The sequence below is a fragment of the Oncorhynchus keta genome, chromosome 37 (genome assembly GCF_023373465.1).
Source record: "Oncorhynchus keta strain PuntledgeMale-10-30-2019 chromosome 37, Oket_V2, whole genome shotgun sequence".
Lineage (NCBI taxonomy): Eukaryota > Metazoa > Chordata > Actinopteri > Salmoniformes > Salmonidae > Oncorhynchus > Oncorhynchus keta.
In genome coordinates, this window is record NC_068457.1 from 22,265,071 (window position 1) to 22,284,911 (window position 19,841).

The 19,841-nt window shown below is 44.1% G+C and overlaps 3 protein-coding genes across 3 annotated transcripts; 1 reads left to right on the plus strand and 2 right to left on the minus strand.

The window, feature by feature from the left end:
* Window positions 1–638: 638 nt before the first annotated feature.
* Window positions 639–13,273, minus strand: aamp (angio-associated migratory cell protein). The gene is made up of 11 exons (XM_035765437.2): window positions 12,933–13,273; window positions 12,535–12,678; window positions 12,164–12,283; window positions 11,852–11,991; window positions 11,560–11,704; window positions 11,368–11,451; window positions 10,966–11,081; window positions 2,267–2,364; window positions 2,056–2,146; window positions 1,767–1,921; window positions 639–1,602 (listed from the first exon to the last, which is right to left on the minus strand). Exons 1-11 carry the CDS (start codon window positions 13,021–13,023, stop codon window positions 1,527–1,529), a joined length of 1,260 nt encoding a protein of 419 aa, XP_035621330.1. The 5' UTR covers window positions 13,024–13,273; the 3' UTR covers window positions 639–1,526.
* Window positions 6,789–10,957, minus strand: LOC118378447 (piggyBac transposable element-derived protein 4-like). Its single transcript, XM_035765436.2, has 2 exons — window positions 9,101–10,957; window positions 6,789–8,883 (listed from the first exon to the last, which is right to left on the minus strand). Exons 1-2 carry the CDS (start codon window positions 9,280–9,282, stop codon window positions 7,761–7,763), a joined length of 1,305 nt encoding a protein of 434 aa, XP_035621329.1. The 5' UTR covers window positions 9,283–10,957; the 3' UTR covers window positions 6,789–7,760.
* Window positions 13,274–18,677: 5,404 nt separating the features above from the next.
* Window positions 18,678–19,638, plus strand: LOC118378449 (late histone H2A.2.2-like). The gene is made up of 2 exons (XM_035765438.2): window positions 18,678–18,844; window positions 19,145–19,638. Exon 2 carries the CDS (start codon window positions 19,145–19,147, stop codon window positions 19,562–19,564), a length of 420 nt encoding a protein of 139 aa, XP_035621331.1. The 5' UTR covers window positions 18,678–18,844; the 3' UTR covers window positions 19,565–19,638.
* The last annotated feature ends 203 nt before the right edge of the window (window positions 19,639–19,841 follow it).

The following is a 19,841-nucleotide window of genomic DNA, read 5'->3' on the forward strand; positions in this document are numbered from 1 at the left end:
CATTGTAGAAACATCTCAAGGATGATCAATGGAAACAGGATGCACCTGAACTCAATTACAAGTCTCATAGCAAAGGATCTGAATACTTATGTAAATACAGTATCAGTTTTATTTCAATACATTTCCACAAAAAAAACTGTTTTCGCTTTGTCATTATGGGGTAGCGTGTAGATTGAGGAACATTATTTAATACATTTTTTAATAAGGGCTGTAAGATAAAATGTGGAAAAAGTCAAGGGGTCTGAATACTTTCCAAATCCACTGTATCTGAGTCATATCTGTATAATGTTAGATTAGCCTAGAAGCTATTTTGGCTAGGGCACCCTGTAGCGTGGCTGAATGCATTAGATCAAGCACACAGATCCAAGCTTACAACAACAAATGACATCATCTCTTGATGATGCAATTGACTTTGTAGTATGCTTATCCTACCGCTAATCACAGCAGTGTTCTGGTCCCTACAGTGTGTAACAAATCGCACCCTATTCCCTATATAGTGCACTACTTTTGACCACAGCACTAGTCAAAAGAAGACCACAATAGAGAATAGGGTGCCATTTGAGTGACAATATGACAGTCTGCACAAAGCCTTCTCAGGCAGAGCTGATGCTGGGAATGAACCAGGACAACCTAGAGACTTGGGTTGAAAACGTCTTTAATGGTTCCAACAAACAGCAGAACAAAGCCCATGGCTCTGTCCCAATACTTCAGAGATGCACCCTTCCTTCCATGTTTCCTTCAGGTCAGTGATGGGGCAGGGGAAAGCAAAGTTATCACATTATTTCCACCAATCCAGATTCGTGATTACTTCAGAAAAGGAAGGACGGATGCATTTCTAAAGTATTTCAACAGGGCCCAATATATTTACATAAGGTTGAGTTGACATAATTTGGGGTGATTTAGGGAGAAAGTGAGGATTACACAAATAACCAGATATTATGGGGACATCATCGAGATCTCCATCTCTACATAGCTCTATTACCTTAATGTGTATTCATAATGTCATCAAACCAAATCGCACAGGGAACACCAAGGTATAGATAGATGTAAGTGTATTTAGTGATAAATCAAGGACCACATGACGTATCCCATTGGTCTACTGTTAGATGCTTCATTGCCTCTAGGATGACGTGTTCCAACATCTACACTACCACACCACTTAGAATGCATATATTTTGTGTGGGTTCTACTTGAGAAACCTGAGTAGAATGGCTGGCAATTCTAGAACCTTCTAGAACACTGCAGGTCTACTATAGATCAGACAGACCACAATCGATACAAGACACTTCAAAAACCCTCAATTGTGAGAAAACACAATGAAAGGCTGGGATTCAATCCGATCGCGCTTTGTTGACAATGCGCCATTTAAAGGACCACTTCGGATTGAGCCGATATATGCAGTGTCCACCGTTAAAACGGTCTCCACAAAAACGGGAATATTGCCTTTAAGGTGCATTGTCGACAAAGCGCGATCCGGGTTGAGTCCATCCCCATTTCTCTCGCTCTTTCTCCCTCTGCTCCTCTTATTAACGGTCTGGCCGTTGGAGGCAGAAGAGTTTGGCCTGGTGATCTCCAGAGGCAGTGACCGCCATAGAGGCTTCTCTGTGAGGGAGGAGGAGAGAATCAGATGAGAATAGGAGCCTTTCTGGCCCAAGTAAGTAGAATACAAGATCCTCATAACCACTGATACAGGGTCAGACGTTTTGTGCATAAGCCTAATTGAAAAGGATAGGATATGTGATAAGCGTGTGTGTTGGTGTGTGTACCTGTTAAGTGTGAAGTCGAGGATCTCCGCCTGGTGGCCACGGTACTCTGACACCATGGTTCCCGAGCGGGCATCCCACAGCCTCACCGCCCCGTCCAGACTACAGGTGGACACCACAGAGGATGACTCCTCCCACTGCAGTTTAACAATGCCAGCCTGACACACACACAGTCGGTTATAGAGCATATAACAAGGCATATGAAAATAGCAAAGCAACACGTCTCTACAATCCATGATCAGAGGATTATTGTGGGTTTGGTTGTGAGTCTGTTGGATGGCTGGTTTCTTACCTGGTGCTGACACTTGTGTCTGAGGACCTGTGAGGAGAGGTCATAGATAGCCAGGGTCCCATGCAGATACGCCACCGCTATCAGAGGCAACCTGGACAACAGAGAACACAGCATCGTTCAAAACATGGCAACTGTTACACACCGTATGCCATGCAGTTCATTTAAGGTTAACTTGTGATTCTGGGCTTATGTTAAAAACATCAAGTCTTACACATTGCAGAACCCCACTGACTCCACCGAGTTGGTCTCCTCAGCATCCTCCTGAGAGGCTTTGGCTTTGCCCCCGTCCACAGAGAACACACCCAACACCTACACACCCCATTAGATACATTCCAGTTAGACAGCATATACCAACTGATAAGTAGCAGGACAGCACATCTCGAAAACCCACACCATGTTGGTCAATTGAACACGACAGAACATTTTCTTGTGAATAATGCATGTCAATCTCCCCATGTCATCACGTCATCTGTCCCACCATGTAAACCCAGAAGTACTGTTTTCATTCCCACTGTCCTCTGTACGTGGTCTCTACCGTAGCTCCAGTAGTTACATGGTCTCTACTGTAGCTCCAGTAGTTACGTGGTCTCTACCGTAGCTCCAGTAGTTACGGTGTCTCTACCGTAGCTCCGGTAGTTACGTGGTCTCTACCGTAGCTCCAGTAGTTACGTGGTCTCTACCGTAGCTCCAGTAGTTACGTGGTCTCTACCGTAGCTCCAGTAGTTACATGGTCTCTACCGTAGCTCCAGCAGTTACGTGGTCTCTACCGTAGCTCCAGTAGTTACGTGGTCTCTACCGTAGCTCCAGCAGTTACGTGGTCTCTACCGTAGCTCCAGTAGTTACGTGGTCTCTACCGTAGCTCCAGCAGTTACGTGGTCTCTACCGTAGCTCCAGTAGTTACGTGGTCTCTACCGTAGCTCCAGTAGTTACGTGGTCTCTACCGTAGCTCCAGTAGTTACGTGGTCTCTACCGTAGCTCCAGTAGTTACGGTGTCTCTACCGTAGCTCCAGCAGTTACGTGGTCTCTACCGTAGCTCCAGTAGTTACGGTGTCTCTACCGTAGCTCCAGTAGTTACGTGGTCTCTACCGTAGCTCCAGTAGTTACGTGGTCTCTACCGTAGCTCCAGTAGTTACGTGGTCTCTACCGTAGCTCCAGTAGTTACGGTGTCTCTACCGTAGCTCCAGTAGTTACGTGGTCTCTACCGTAGCTCCAGTAGTTACGTGGTCTCTACCGTAGCTCCAGTAGTTACGTGGTCTCTACCGTAGCTCCAGTAGTTACGGTGTCTCTACCGTAGCTCCAGTATTTACATGGTCTCTACCGTAGCTCCAGTAGTTACGTGGTCTCTACCGTAGCTCCAGTAGTTACGTGGTCTCTACCGTAGCTCCAGCAGTTACGTGGTCTCTACCGTAGCTCCAGCAGTTACGTGGTCTCTACCGTAGCTCCAGTAGTTACGTGGTCTCTACCGTAGCTCCAGTAGTTACGTGGTCTCTACCGTAGCTCCAGTAGTTACGGTGTCTCTACCGTAGCTCCAGTAGTTACGTGGTCTCTACCGTAGCTCCAGTAGTTACGTGGTCTCTACCGTAGCTCCAGTAGTTACGTGGTCTCTACCGTAGCTCCAGTAGTTACGGTGTCTCTACCGTAGCTCCAGTAGTTACGTGGTCTCTACCGTAGCTCCAGTAGTTACGTGGTCTCTACCGTAGCTCCAGTAGTTACGTGGTCTCTACCGTAGCTCCAGTAGTTACGTGGTCTCTACCGTAGCTCCAGTAGTTACGGTGTCTCTACCGTAGCTCCAGCAGTTACGTGGTCTCCACCGTAGCTCCAGTAGTTACGGTGTCTCTACAGTAGCTCCAGCAGTTACGTGGTCTCTACCGTAGCTCCAGTAGTTACGGTGTCTCTACCGTAGCTCCAGTAGTTACGTGGTCTCTACCATAGCTCCAGTATGTATGTGGTCTCTACCGTAGCTCCAGTAGTTACGTGGTCTCTACCGTAGCTCCAGTAGGTACGTGGTCTCTACCGTAGCTCCAGAAGTTACGTGGTCTCTACCGTAGCTCCAGTAGTTACGTGGTCTCTACCGTAGCTCCAGAAGTTACGTGGTCTCTACCGTAGCTCCAGTAGTTACATAGTCTCTACCGTAGCTCCAGCAGTTATGTGGTCTCTACCGTAGCTCCAGTAGGTATGTGGTCTCTACCGTAGCTCCAGCAGTTACGTGGTCTCTACCGTAGCTCCAGCAGTGACGTAGTCTCTACCGTAGCTCCAGTAGTTACGTGGTCTCTACCGTAGCTCCAGTAGTTACGTGGTCTCTACCGTAGCTCCAGCAGTTACGTGGTCTCTACCGTAGCTCCAGTAGTTACGTGGTCTCTACCGTAGCTCCAGTAGTTACGTGGTCTCTACCGTAGCTCCAGTAGTTACGTGGTCTCTACCGTAGCTCCAGTAGTTACGTGGTCTCTACCGTAGCTCCAGTAGTTACGTGGTCTCTACCGTAGCTCCAGTAGTTACATGGTCTCTACCGTAGCTCCAGTAGTTACGTGGTCTCTACCGTAGCTCCAGTAGTTACGTGGTCTCTACCGTAGCTCCAGTAGTTACGTGGTCTCTACCGTAGCTCCAGCAGTTACGTGGTCTCTACCGTAGCTCCAGTAGTTACGTGGTCTCTACCGTAGTTCCAGTAGTTACGGTGTCTCTACCATAGCTCCAGTAGTTACGGTGTCTCTACCGTAGCTCCAGCAGTTACGTGGTCTCTACCGTAGCTCCAGTAGTTACGGTGTCTCTACCGTAGCTCCAGTAGTTACGTGGTCTCTACCGTAGCTCCAGTAGGTATGTGGTCTCTACCGTAGCTCCAGTAGTTACGTGGTCTCTACCGTAGCTCCAGTAGGTACGTGGTCTCTACCGTAGCTCCAGAAGTTACGTGGTCTCTACCGTAGCTCCAGTAGTTACGTGGTCTCTACCGTAGCTCCAGTAGTTACATGGTCTCTACCGTAGCTCCAGAAGTTACGTGGTCTCTACCGTAGCTCCAGTAGTTACATAGTCTCTACCGTAGCTCCAGTAGTTATGTGGTCTCTACCGTAGCTCCAGTAGGTATGTGGTCTCTACCGTAGCTCCAGCAGTTACGTGGTCTCTACCGTAGCTCCAGCAGTGACGTAGTCTCTACCGTAGCTCCAGTAGTTACGTGGTCTCTACCGTAGCTCCAGTAGTTATGTGGTCTCTACCGTAGCTCCCGGAGTTACGTGGTCTCTACCGTAGCTCCAGTAGTTACGTGGTCTCTACCGTAGCTCCAGCAGTGAAGTGGTCTCTACCGTAGCTCCAGTAGTTACGTGGTCTCTACCGTAGCTCCAGTAGTTACGTGGTCTCTACCGTAGCTCCAGTAGTTACGTGGTCTCTACCGTAGCTCCAGTAGTTACGTGGTCTCTACCGTAGCTCCAGTAGTTACGTGGTCTCTACCGTAGCTCCAGTAGTTACGTGGTCTCTACCGTAGCTCCAGTAGTTACGTGGTCTCTACCGTAGCTCCAGTAGTTACGTGGTCTCTACCGTAGCTCCAGTAGTTACGTGGTCTCTACCGTAGCTCCAGTAGTTACGTGGTCTCTACCGTAGCTCCAGTAGTTACGTGGTCTCTACCGTAGCTCCAGTAGTTACGTGGTCTCTACCGTAGCTCCAGTAGTTACGTGGTCTCTACCGTAGCTCCAGTAGTTACCTGGTCTCTATCCCACAGTAGTTACAGATGAAGTCGGAAGTTTACATACACCTTAGTCAAATACATTTAAACTCAGTTTCACACAATTCCTAACACTTAATCCTGGTAAAACTTCCCCAATTTAGATCAGTTAGGATCACCACTTTATTTTAAGAACGTGAAATGTCAGAATAATAGTAGGGATAATGATTTATTTCAGCTTTTTTTTCTTTCATCACATTCCCAGTAGGTCAGAAGTTAACATGCACTCAACTAGTATTTGGTAGCATTGCCTTTAAATTGTTTCACTTGGGACAAACGTTTCGGGTAGCCTTCCACAAGCTTCCCACAATAAGTTGGGTGAATTTTGGCCCATTCCTCCTGACAGAGCTGGTGTAACCGAGTCAGGTTTGTAGGCCTCCTTGCTCACACATGCTTTTTCAGTTCTGCCCACAAAATGTTCTATAGGATTGAGGTCAGGGCTTTGTGAAGGCCACTCCAATACCTTGACTTTGTTGTCCTTAAGCCATTTTGCCACAACTTTGGAAGTATGCTTGAGGTCATTGTCCATTTGGAAGACCCATTTGCGACCAAGCTTTAACTTCCTGACTGATGTCTTGAGATGTTGCTCCAATAGATCCACATCATTTTCCTTCCTCATGATGCCATCTATTTTGTGAAGTGCAGCAGTCCCTCCTGCAGCAAAGCACTTAGTGTACGTATACTTCTGACCCACTGGAATTGTGATACAGTAAATTATAAGTGAAATAATCTCTCTGTAAACAATTGTTGGAAAAATTACTTTTGTCATGCGCAAAGTAGATAACCTAACAGACTTGCCAAAACTATAGTTTGTTAATTTAATCTCTTAGAGCTACCCCCTACTTTTTTCAATTTCCACCTGAAGACATACCAAAATCTAACTGCCTGTAGCTCAGGCCCAGAACCAAGGATATGCATATTCTTGGTATCATTTGAAAGGAAACACTGAAGTTTGTGTAAATGTGAATTGAATGTAGGAGAATATAACACCATAGATCTGGTATAAGAAAATACAAGGAAATAAACATGTGTTTTCTGTTTTTATTGTTGCTGCATCATCTTTCAACTGAACAAGAACATCCAAACATACAGATGGGATGCTGGGGGTGGTTTGAATGAAGAACATAAGATGGCAACAGTATTTGAAAAAGGTTTCAGAAAGATATCTTCAGGAATGAGTGAGCTACATGATATTGAGCATGTAGTCATCCAGGTGTCCCACACAAGTTGCCCAAATGTACCCAAGTGGCCGAATTGGTACAGAGATACATTTGAAGTAAATGACTATATACAAAACACTAAAATGCAATTCTAACAACCCCCCCCCACACCACAAAAAAATGACCTTTTGAATAAATGTAAAATAACAAGGGTAACTATTTACACACATTCAATGTATAATGTACAATATTGTGAAGACCCTCAGTCCTCTACACAATATTGTTCTTCTGATGCCATGCCCAATAGCAGTCTCTTTCTGCTGTAAAGCAGAGGGTTACTGAACAGCTGGTGCAGGTGATGGGGCATTTCCTGTGACACAGAACACAATGACGTCTCCCTACTGTGCCCTTTTGCCCTGAGGCACATTCATGCCTGCAGAGATGAATCTGGGCAGGTGAACACTACTGGTTGGAGGAGAAGGGACAGAGGTAGAGGGGACAGAGGTAGAGGGGACAGAAGGTGCTGCAGTGGACTTGCTGTAGCTAGCAAGCTCCTGGATGTGCAGGTCCCTGAAGGCTTGCTGTGAGATGGGTGGCTGTCCACAGCTCTTAGCCATTTCCTTCTGGAGGATGAAGGCATTCACCACAGCAACGTCAATGAAATGATAGAAAAACGTAGACCATTTCATTGCCTTGTGGAGAACATTGTAGTAGCCAATCAGTGCATCTGACAGGTCACCTCCCATGCTCTTGTTGTTGTCCTTGATGGCTGCAGGAATGGGGACATTTTTTGTGGTCCATGCCCCAGTAGCACCCTTCACACGCCTGACGACGTGATCTCAACTGAAGGACTTGTGGATACTGAAGCACATGACCACCTCTCTGGTATCCATCCACTTCACAAACAGCAGGCCATCTTCAAGGATCCATCGCATGGTACCCGGCTCAGCCCGCTTAGGCATGCCGTTCACCTTTGTCTTTGGAAAGCCCACTCTGTTGGTCCGAATGGTGCCACAAGCCCACACATCCCGCTTCCTCAGGTCTGCAAACAGGGTAGGGCTTGTGTAGAAGTTGTCCACAAACAGTTTGTAGCCCTTCCCCAGGAGTTGAAAATCTAATAACTGCATAACAGAGTCATAGCTAAGTCCCTTACCGGTCGCAAAACTGCTCTTCCCCTCATAAACAAATAAATTGCACGTGTATGCACACGCAGAATCAGCCAAAACAAACAGTTTGTAACCCCATTTAGTTGGTTTGTTACGCATGTATTGTTTTAGACCAATTCTGGCCTTTGAAGCTACCATCCTCTCATCAATGGAAACGTTCTGGGCAGGCTGAAAATAGGTTTTGCAAGGCTCAACGATGCTGGGGTAGAGAGGTTTTATTTTGCACAGCCTATCAAACCTTGCTGTGCCTTTCATCTTCTCATTGTCCTCATCAACTTCTGGGTCACTGATATAAAGCGCCCGTGAGATTGTCAGAAACCTTTTGCATGATATGACAGTGGAGAGGAAAGGCAGTTGATAGAGGGGAGCAGTTTTCCAGTAGTCTTTCAGGGTTTTTAGCTTCCATCCCTCTTTCTTGCCTGCTTGCTTCTTAGCACCATACTTATTTGTGTTCGACACCAGGGAATCAACAACTGCCGAGGTGAAAAACAGCTGAAAAAGTTGCATGGGGCTGTACTTAGAGGTCATGTCCAGCTGAGGTCCCGATGGCCTCTTCGGTCTGAATACTGGAGGTGTAGGCAACACATCCTCCTCCAGCACAGAGTGCCAACGACCCTCCTCCTCTCTGATTGCAGGTTTCGCTCTTCCCCACCTCCACTTCTTTGTCACAGACTTCCCACCTGGCAGGGCGGGGGTAGGTGTGGAGCCGGAGACAGCAGGGGTCCAGCTAGATGATCCAGCTCCTGTGGGGGATGGGCACCTTGGCAATGGGGGCTCCCAATCAGAATCGGAGGGACTGTGAAATAAAGACACAGAAACACAGATTATATTAGAGTAGGAAACGTATATCACTAAGGTGAGGTTCTGTTCCGTTCCATGTTTAGATAAAATACATAATATTTACAGACACACAAACACCCAAAATGTAGAGCCATATGGCGCCACAACAAACATTTCATTACTGAATATATATATATATGTCAAATATTTCAAACAGCATGATAATTACTTACCAATCGAGAATGGCATCTTCACCATACAGAAACATGTCCTCAAATTGGGAGTCCAAACTTGACATACAATCCGATAGATCTTCTTGTAATTCTGTGTCACTTTCTCTATCAATCTCATCAATAATATCATGTAGATCTGTATACTTGGACTTTGCCTTTGATTTTCCAGATTTACTCGCCATAATTCCTTCAATAAAATAGCGGAAAATGATCTTGACTCAATACTGCTTCGCGCAAACAAAGTGGCTCCTTCGGGTAGAAATTCCAATGGCAAATGGCTGTGTTACGCTCAAATAAATAAAGGTAAAATAAAAACAAATGTTCAAAAGCTGGTCTTCCCGGATATAAACATTAGATATTGCCGTTTACCTCAGCCCATTGGCTGTCTACCAAGCGAGATTTCAAGACAATCAGTGGTGATTGGGCAGAAATACAGTCATTCAAAGAAGCACTGGTGATATCATTGGCACGCAATGAGGTCATTGTTTGCTGTGTTCAAATCAGTTCCTTTCGGTCAATACGCCTGTAAAAAGAACCATCAAGTATGGCTGTGTTACTAACAGAGGATTACAATGAAACCAACCATGACTAGATAAACGTAAATGTAGTGTGAGTAATTGCATCGAATGTCTCATTGAAAGTTGAAGGATACGGAATTCATGACACAAGCCATTTAACAAAATGTGTCGTTTTATGCTATAAAAATGGATTTAATCGAACAAAACAACTATTCAATTTGTAAGTCGCTCTGGATAAGAGCGTCTGCTAGATGACTTAAATGTAAATGTAAATTTATTGTGAAGATTGGACTTTTTGTATTGCCAAAAGAAGATCTTCAAAGGTAATTCATTATTTTAGTGCCAATTCTTGTTTTTAGTGACGCTAATGCTTGGTTGGAATATGCTAGTAATACTTGTGTGTGTGTGGCGCGCTGTCATCAGATTATCGTAAGGATTGCTAAGAAGATGTTAAGCTTTTAAATGATGTTAGATACATGTATTTACAAGAACGTTTAATATTACGAATTGTGTATTTAGTATCTTTGCGCTATGCTATTTCACCAGATGTTAGCCTATGCGGGACGCTAACGTCCTGCATAGCCTAAAGAGGTTTTAACAAGAAATTTGTGGAGTGGTTAAAAAAAAAAAAAAAGAGTTTCAATGACTCCAAGCTAAGTGTATGTAAACTTCCGACTTCAACTGTATGTGTCCTCTCTCCTACAGTAGTTATGTGTTCTCTATAATACAGTAGTTATGTGTTCTCTATAATACAGTAGTTATGTGTTCTCTATAATACAGTAGTTATGTGTTCTCTATAATACAGTAGTTATGTGTTCTCTATAATACAGTAGTTATGTGTTCTCTATAATACAGTAGTTATGTGTTCTCTATAATACAGTAGTTATGTGTTCTCTTTAATACAGTAGTTATGGGTTCTCTATAATACAGTAGTTATGTGTTCTCTATAATACAGTAGTTATGTGTTCTCTATAATACAGTAGTTATGTGTTCTCTATAATACAGTAGTTATGTGTTCTCTATAATACAGTAGTTATGTGTTCTCTTTAATACAGTAGTTATGTGTTCTCTTTAATACAGTAGTTATGGGTTCTCTATAATACAGTAGTTATGTGTTCTCTTTAATACAGTAGTTATGTGTTCTCTTTAATACAGTAGTTATGTGTTCTCTATAATACAGTAGTTATGTGTTCTCTATAATACAGTAGTTATGTGTTCTCTTTAATACAGTAGTTATGGGTTCTCTTTAATACAGTAGTTATGGGTTCTCTTTAATACAGTAGTTATGTGTTCTCTATAATACAGTAGTTATGTGTTCTCTTTAATACAGTAGTCCCCGCTGCCCACCTTGCCAGTGGCAGTGTTGATGAGCTTGGCACGGCCGTCCACGGAGCCCGTCAGCACCAGAGAGCCGTCCTTGTTACAGGCCAGGCACGTCAGCGCCCCCTGGTGTCCATCATGACCTGAGGTGGCCAGAGAAGCGAGGAAACAGTTGAGTGGGGATAGAAGTTGTTCCTTACCGCTGGTCCAGTGGCAGTTATTACTGTTTTATCCTCAGAAAAGTCAAGATTAGGATTTGGGGTTTTGTCATCTGCTCTAGATATAAAGTAAGCTATGTACACTAATAAACACAATCCACACTGATTTTCACGAGGAATTCCACACCTATTCTCAGTGACCATGACACACATCATGCCGTCTGGCATTAGTGGGTATGGTCACATACTGCGACAACTTGGCCAAACTCACCTTTAATCACATGGGTGGCATTTCCCTGCTTGAGGTCCCAAAGTCGTACGTTCCCATCTTCATAGCCCACCACAGCCCTCTTCCCTGTGGAGAAAATAAAAAGTTGTTACATGTTCAACCTGGCAGCACAGATCATGGTAGAGTGTTCTGTACTGAATTGTCCTTTATGCTTGGCTGGGGAGACAGTCTCACCGTCTGGCAGGACCCTTCCACTGGTTGACTGGCAGCCAGGGCCCTGCAGGGTCTTACAGTCACCCCCTGGGATCTTCCACATCCAAACGTTACCGTCCGCCATGCCCGCCAGCAGCACCGGGGTGCAGGGGTGCCACTCCATCCACTAACACACACACACACACACTTCAGATGCCAAAACTTGATTTAACTACCTAGCTTAGTCAGGCTGAATCAGGTGTGGCAGTGTGTTCCTGCTGGTCTACAATAAATATGCGCACCCTGTTTCGGGCCGGGCTGCGTTCTCCCTCACCTCCAGGTCTCCCACCTCGAAGGACCACACCTCCTGCTTGGTCTCCACCTTCCAGACCTTGATCAGCCCACTCATGTCCCCAGTGGCCACCAGGGAAGAATCATGGCTGAATAAAACACTTGTCACGGAGTCCTTATGGCCTACGGTTGTGGGAAAAGAAAGACTGGGGTTAAATATTGGGAGCAACACAAATATCTGTTTATTCTGAGCTCAACTATCCTGTAGCATAAAGAAATGTCCTATTGGGATGTCAAAGCTCAATTAAAAGCACAACAACTAATTAATGACAGCTTGGAGAGTATGGAGACTCACCTGTACATTCAAACAGCACTTCCCCGTCACTCACTCTCCAGACATAGGCCTTGTCATCCTCTCCTCCGGTCACAGCCAAGCTGTTTGTGGCTGGGTCCAGACTCACACAGAACACAGAGCCTAGAAAACACAAGTCAATGTAACAACAGAAAGAAAAAAAAAGAGACCCATATATGTCCCTGGCCTATCCAATAGCTTTTACCCTGTCTCCTTCCCTTCAATACCTGGATTACATGAAATGACTAAAGTCATCCACCCTTTACTGTCAAATCCTATCAACATAGTGGTGGTGGTGACCAGCAACTGCCACTGAGTTGTTTAGAGACTGAAAGAAAAGCACTAGTCAGGTGATATAGTTAGCTAGCTAGTACCCGTGTGTTTGGAAAAGGTGAGTTCGCTGTCATCTTTCTCCTTTTCCTGCTCCATCTCGTCGTCGGTATCCCAGTCTTCCTGTTCATTGTCTCCGTCCTCAGTCTCTCCGAAGTCCACGTCCTCGAACTCATCCGCCAAATCATCTGTCCGTCAGAGTGAGGTATTACTGTACTTGACACATGTACCTCTCTTAGTTTTATACCACGACATTAACTCATAGAAGGTATAACCAAGACAATGCCACCAGCGTCCAAGAGACAACTTATTTTACTCAATCAATGCCAGTCCATGTAGCAAGTCCTCATACAGTTATAAGGACATGAACTAAATTACACCCCTAGAAGCATCTGATTCTGACCAACTAACGTTATCTAGCTAGGCATGCAACCATCATTACCTGGGTTTTGCTCTGTTTCGTTTAGGTCGATGACTTCTATAATCTCTTCATCCCCGTGGAATTGTACCGAATTTTCGTCCGAGTAATCCATGATAGCTAGCTAGATGTTACTAAGGTGGCTAACTTAAATTAGCTGCCTAATTTGAGAGCTGAAAAGTTTGCTAACGCGACAAAATGTTGAAAACAGGTTAAGAAAATATGTTAAGTCAATCACAGAAAACGCTAAAGATTGTTATTTCTTGGTGCTGACCGAAGAACAAATACGAGCTATAGAGAAAAACATCTAAATAGTGTCCCCATGTTTTTTTTCACATGTGTGAAAGTCTCCGGAAGTCTCTGGCACTCCGTTATTACGTCAATAAAACATTTGATACGATTGGTGTTTCACCCTGAATCTTGACACGCCCCCTTCATAGTAACAACCAATCCATGTCAAAGTGGGCGGTACTTCTTCAACATGACGACTTCATCGGCGAGTAATATACAAATCCAATTTCGATAAACTTCCACATCTACTGGGTGAAATTCCACAGTGTGCCATCACAGCAGCAAGATTTGTGACCTGTTGCCACAAGAAAAGGGCAACCAGTGAAGAACAAACACCATTGTAAATTACAACCCATATTTATTTTCCCTTGAGTACTTTAACTATTTGTACATTGTTACAACACGATATATATATAATATGACATTTGTAATGTCTTTATTGTTTTGAAACTTCTGTATGTGTAATGTTTACTGTTAATTTGTATTGTTTATTTCACTTTTGTATATTATCTACCTCACGTGCTTTGGCAATGTTAACACATGTTTCCCATGCCAATAAAGCCCCTTGAATTGAATTGAATATCCTTGTACACTAGATGGCACAAAAACACCATTATCATCATGCTGGCTTTCATCTTTCCTCTCTTCTGATATTATCTCCACCCTGCTACCACGAAAAGACTTCCACCCTGCCACAATACAGCGGGTAAACGCAAGTATTTCCCGTGACTGTGCCTCAAAACCAAATGTTTTCCTGGCCCACCACTCCACCCTGGACTTGAACAGCCTCTATGACCAGGTCCACCTCTACAAGGCAGCAGTGCCCACCTTTGCCAGGACCCTAAAGGACATCGCTCTCAAACGTATCCCCAACACTTCACACAGGAGCAACAGATCAATAGACTCTCCACCCAGACCAGCGAGACACCCTCCCAGACCTGCAGGACCCCCCTGGACCTACACATAGAGGACCCACGCCAAGAGGAATTACATCCAGACCACAGTACACCCAGACACATCCACACCCCCACCCCAACCAATCAACACCCCCCACGTCAACCATGCCCACACCCCATTTAGGCCCCCTCAGATCAGACCTATGCCACTCCTGCCCACCCCATGCACCCCACCCCCGCAAAGAGGGCCTCAACATGGAAGCCACACATACGCCCAGGTAGTGAGCGGGCAAACAGTCCCAACCCCCACTCTCACACTCGCCCAAGCCAATAGCATGTACCAGATGCTCAGCAGGCTCTGCTCACACTTACTGGCCTGAGGCCAAACCACACGACCAACAACATTGGACATTCTATGGAACAAAAAGCCTTCACTATATCATCCTGGAATATCCAAGGTCTGAGGTCATCTGCCTTTGGCCTAAAGAGCAGAAACCCGGACTTCACCAAAGAAATCGGTAACACAGACATTGTCATCCTGCAAGAAACCTGGTATAGAGGAGACGGACCCACTGGTTGCCCTCTAGGTTACAGAGAGCTGGTAGTCCCATCCACCAAACTACCAGGTGTGAAACAGGGAAGGGACTCAGGGGGTATGCTAATTTGGTATAGAGCAGACCTAACTCACTCCATTAAATTAATCAAAACAGGAACATTCTACATTTGGCTAGAAATTCAAAAGGAAATTATCCTAACAGAGAAAAATGTCCTCCTGTGTGCTACCTATATCCCCCACTAGAATCCCCATATTTTAATGAAGACAGCTTCTCCATCCTGGAGGGCGAAATCAATCATTTCCAGGCCCAGGGACATGTACTAGTCTGTGGCGACCTAAATGCCAGAACCGGACAAGAACCTGACACCCTCAGCACACAGGGGACAAACATCTGCCTGGAGGTGACAGCATCCCCTCCCACATATGCCCCCTAGGCACAACTATGACAACATAACCAACAAAAACGGGTCACAACTCCTGCAGCTCTGTCGCACGCTGGGTATGTACATAGTCAACGGTAGGCTTCGAGGGGACTCCTATGGTAGATACACCTATAGCTCATCTCTTGGCAGTAGTACTGTAGACTACTTTATCACTGACCTCAACCCAGAATCTCTCAGAGCGTTCACAGTCAGTCCACTAACACCCCTATCAGACCACAGCAAAATCACAGTCTACTTAAACAGAGCAATACTCAACCACGAGGCATCAAAGCCAAAGGAACTGAGTAACATTAAGAAATGCTATAGGTGGAAGGAATGCAGTTTGGAAACCTACCAAAAAACAATTAGGCAACAACAAATTCAATCCCTTTTAGACAATTTCCTGGGTAAAACGTTCCACTGTAATAGTGAAGGTGTAAACTTGGCAGTAGAAAATCTTAACAGTATATTTGACCTCTCAGCTTCCCTATCAAATCTAAAAATCTCAAATAGAAAACCGAAGAAAATTAACAATAATGACAAATGGTTTGATGAGGAATGCAAAAATCTAAGAAAGAAATTGAGAAACCTGTCCAACCAAAAACATAGAGACCCGGAAAACCTGAGTCTACGCCTTCACTATGGTGAATCACTAAAACAATACAGAAACACACTACGGAAAAAGAAGGAACAGCATGTCAGAAATCAGCTCAATGCAATTGAAGAATCCATAGACTCTAACCACTTCTGGGAAAATTGGAAAACACTAAACAAACAACAACACGAAGAATTATCTATCCAAAATGGAGATGTCTGGGTAAACCACTTCTCAATCTTTTGGTTCTATAACAAAGAACAAAGAGCAAAAACATATACATGATCAACTACAGATCTTAGAATCAACTATTAAAGACTACCAGAACCCACTGGATTCTCCAATTACATTGAATGAGTTACAGGACAAAATAAAAACCCTCCAACCCAAAAAGGCCTGTGGTGTCGATGGTATCCTCAATGAAATGATCAAATATACAGACAACAAATTCCAAATGGCTATACTAAAACTCTTTAACATCATACTTAGCTCTGGCATCTTCCCCAATATTTGGAACCAAGGACTGATCACCCCAATCCACAAAAGTGGAGACAAATTTGACCCCAATAACTACCGTGGAATATGTGTCAACAGTAACCTTGGGAAAATCCTCTGCATTATTATTAACAGCAGACTCGTACATTTCCTCAATGAAAACAATGTACTGAGCAAATGTCAAATTGGCTTTTTACCAAATTACCGTACAACAGACCATGTATTCACCCTGCACACCTTAATTGACAACCAAACAAACCAAAACAAAGGCAAAGTCTTCTCATGCTTTGTTGATTTCAAAAAAGCCTTCGACTCAATTTGGCATGAGGGTCTGCTATACAAACTGATGGAAAGTGGTGTTGGGGGTAAAACATATGACATTATAAAATCCATGTACACAAACAACAAGTGTGCGGTTAAAATTGGCAAAAACACACACATTTCTTCACACAGGGTCGTGGGGTTAGACAGGGATGCAGCTTAAGCCCCACCCTCTTCAACATATATATCAACGAACTGGCGCGGGCACTAGAAAAGTCTGCAGCACCCGGCCTCCCCTGCTAGAATCCAAAGTCAAATGTCTGCTGTTTGCTGATGATCTGGTGCTTCTGTCACCAACCAAGGAGGGCCTACAGCAGCACCTAGATCTTATGCACAGATTCTGTCAGACCTGGGCCCTGACAGTAAATCTCAGTAAGACCAAAATAATGGTGTTCCAAAAAGGTCGAGTCACCAGGACCACAAATACAAATTCCATCTCGACACTGTTGCCCTAGAGCACACAAAAACTATACATACCTTGGCCTAAACATCAGCGCCACAGGTAACTTCCACAAAGGTGTGAACGATCTGAGAGACAAGGCAAGAAGGGCATTCTATGCCATCAAAAGAAACATAAATTTCAACATACCAATTAGGATTTGGTTAAAAATACTTGAATCAGTCATAGAGCCCATTGCCCTTTATGGTTGTGAGGTCTGGGGTCCGCTCACCAACCAAGACTTCACAAAATGGGACAAACACCAAATTGAGACTCTGCACGCAGAATTCTGCAAAAATATCCTCCGTGTACAACGTAAAACACCAAATAATGCATGCAGAGCAGAATTAGGCCGATACCCACTAATTATCAAAATCCAGAAAAGAGCCATTAAATTCTACAACCACCTAAAAGGAAGCGATTCACAAACCTTCCATAACAAAGCCATCACAAACAGAGAGATGAACCTGGAGAAGAGTCCCTAAGCAAACTGGTCCTGGGGCTCTGTTCACAAACACAAACACACCCTACAGAGCCCCAGGACAACAGCACAATTAGACCCAACCAAATCATGAGAAAAGAAAAAGATAATTACTTAACACATTGGAAAGAATTAACAAAAAAACAGAGCAAACTAGAATGCTATTTGGCCCTACACAGAGAGTACACAGCGGCAGAATACCTGACCACTGTGACTGACCCAAAATTAAGGAAAGCTTTGACTATGTACAGACTCAGTGAGCATAGCCTTGCTATTGAGAAAGGCCGCCGTAGGCAGACATGGCTCTCAAGAGAAGACAGGCTATGTGCTCACTGCCCACAAAATGAGGTGGAAACTGAGCTGCACTTCCTAACCTCCTGCCCAATGTATGACCATATTAGAGAGACATATTTCCCCAGATCACACAGATCCACAAAGAATTCGAAAACATATCCAATTTTGAAAAACTCCCATACCTACTGGGTGAAATTCCACAGTGTGCCATCACAGCAGCAAGATTTGTGACCTGTTGCCACGAGAAAAGGGCAACCAGTGAAGAACAAACACCATTGTAAATACAACCCATATTTATGCTTATTTATTTTATCTTGTGTCCTTTAATTATTTGTACATTGTGTATATATGTGTATGTGTATATATATATATATATATATATATATATATATATATATATGTATATATATATGTATATATATATATATATAATATGACATTTGTAATGTCTTTACTGTTTTGAAACTGTTGTATGTGTAATGTTTACTGTTAATTTTTGTTGTTTTTCACTTTATATATTCACTTTGTATGTTGTCTACCTCACTTGCTTTGGCAATGTTAACACATGTTTCCCATGCCAATAAAGCCCTTGAATTGAATTGAATTGAATATAGCGGTTCCCAACTCCGGTCCTCGAGCACCTCCAACAGCACACATTTTTGATGTAGCGCCGGAAGAAAAGCACCTGATTCAACTTGTCAAGGGCTTGATGATTAGTTGGCAAGTACAATCGGCTGCGCTTGTCCGGGTACAACAAACACGTGTACTGTTGTGGTACTCAGGCCCGGAGTTGGGAAACACTCTTCTAATATAACATTTTCTGGTAGACTAATGTGAAATTATCTGAACACAGAATAGGTGTAAAATAGATGGCACAAGTTCCACCTACCCTATAGGATCTGCTAACGTACTGTATATATATCCAGAGTAGTAAGGAGTAGGGCCTAGGGCTCGATTTGGAATTGGGCCCCATGTGAATTTCCTCTAATCGGCTATCCAATCAGACATAAGTATTTGCGACATGTGCCTTTGGGAAAACGGGTCCCCTCAATAATGCAATTTGTTATTCCCTTCATAAAAAAGGCTCTATGGCTGCTGTTATTTCCAGTTTAGGCTTCTTCTCGTTTTTGCGAACAGCCTGTCGCCGTGAGTATAGACATGTTTCGTTTTTTGCTAATTTCTCATTTGTGTGCAATGCATTGTCCTCGTAATTTTCTATATTTTGATTTAAAGTGTAAGTGTTCTGGTAGTTCTGGTAACTGTGTAAATAGTGTGCCTGTGGAATTGTAGTGATTGAGTGGGCACCAGCTGAAGGGCAGTGTATTAGCTTCTTTGCATCCACAACTCTTCCCAGGAGGGCTTGCATATTGGCGATGCACTTGAGTCAATGTTTGAATACTTTCAACAGCCACTAATAAACATGTACTTTGTATCTCAAACTACAAGATGTCCGGGCGTGGAAAGAATGCTGTCTCCAAATCGAAGACTTACACAAGTCGCTCTGTCAGGGCAGGTCTCCAGTTTCCTGTAGGCCGAATTCACCGTCTGCTGAAGAAGGGACATTACGCTGACCGCGTTGGTACAGGAGCTGCAGTCTACCTCGCTGCCATACTGGAGTATCTCTGCGCTGAAGTCCTGGAGCTCTCGGGCAACGCGGCCCGTGACAATAAGAAGTCGCGCATTGCTCCACGACACATCCAACTAGCTGTGCGGAACGATGAGGAGCTGAACACGCTGCTGAGTGCGGTCACCATATCGGAGGGTGGTGTCCTTCCAAACATCCAAGCCGTGTTACTCCCCAAGAAGAGCAAGCAACCTAAAGACAACGGCGGCAATGCCAACGACGTCCAGTCTCAAGAGTTTTAAAATGTACCTACAAGCTTTTACCGCAAACTCGTCTCTTTCACGGTTTTCCTTAATAAAATAACAATTTTAAAGTGTCTTTGGTGTTGGCCAGCTGATTCACTGCAATGACCTATGTTAAGCTTTATTTAAACGTTTTGGGTCAACTCAAGAAGTGCTTTCAAGTCAATCATTGACACTTTTGCCCAAAAAATGCTTCTCAGTTTGAGAAGTTGTTACAGAAATAATGCCAGTTCACTGGAATTTGAATTTACTTCCTGAATTGACTGACTTCAATTTG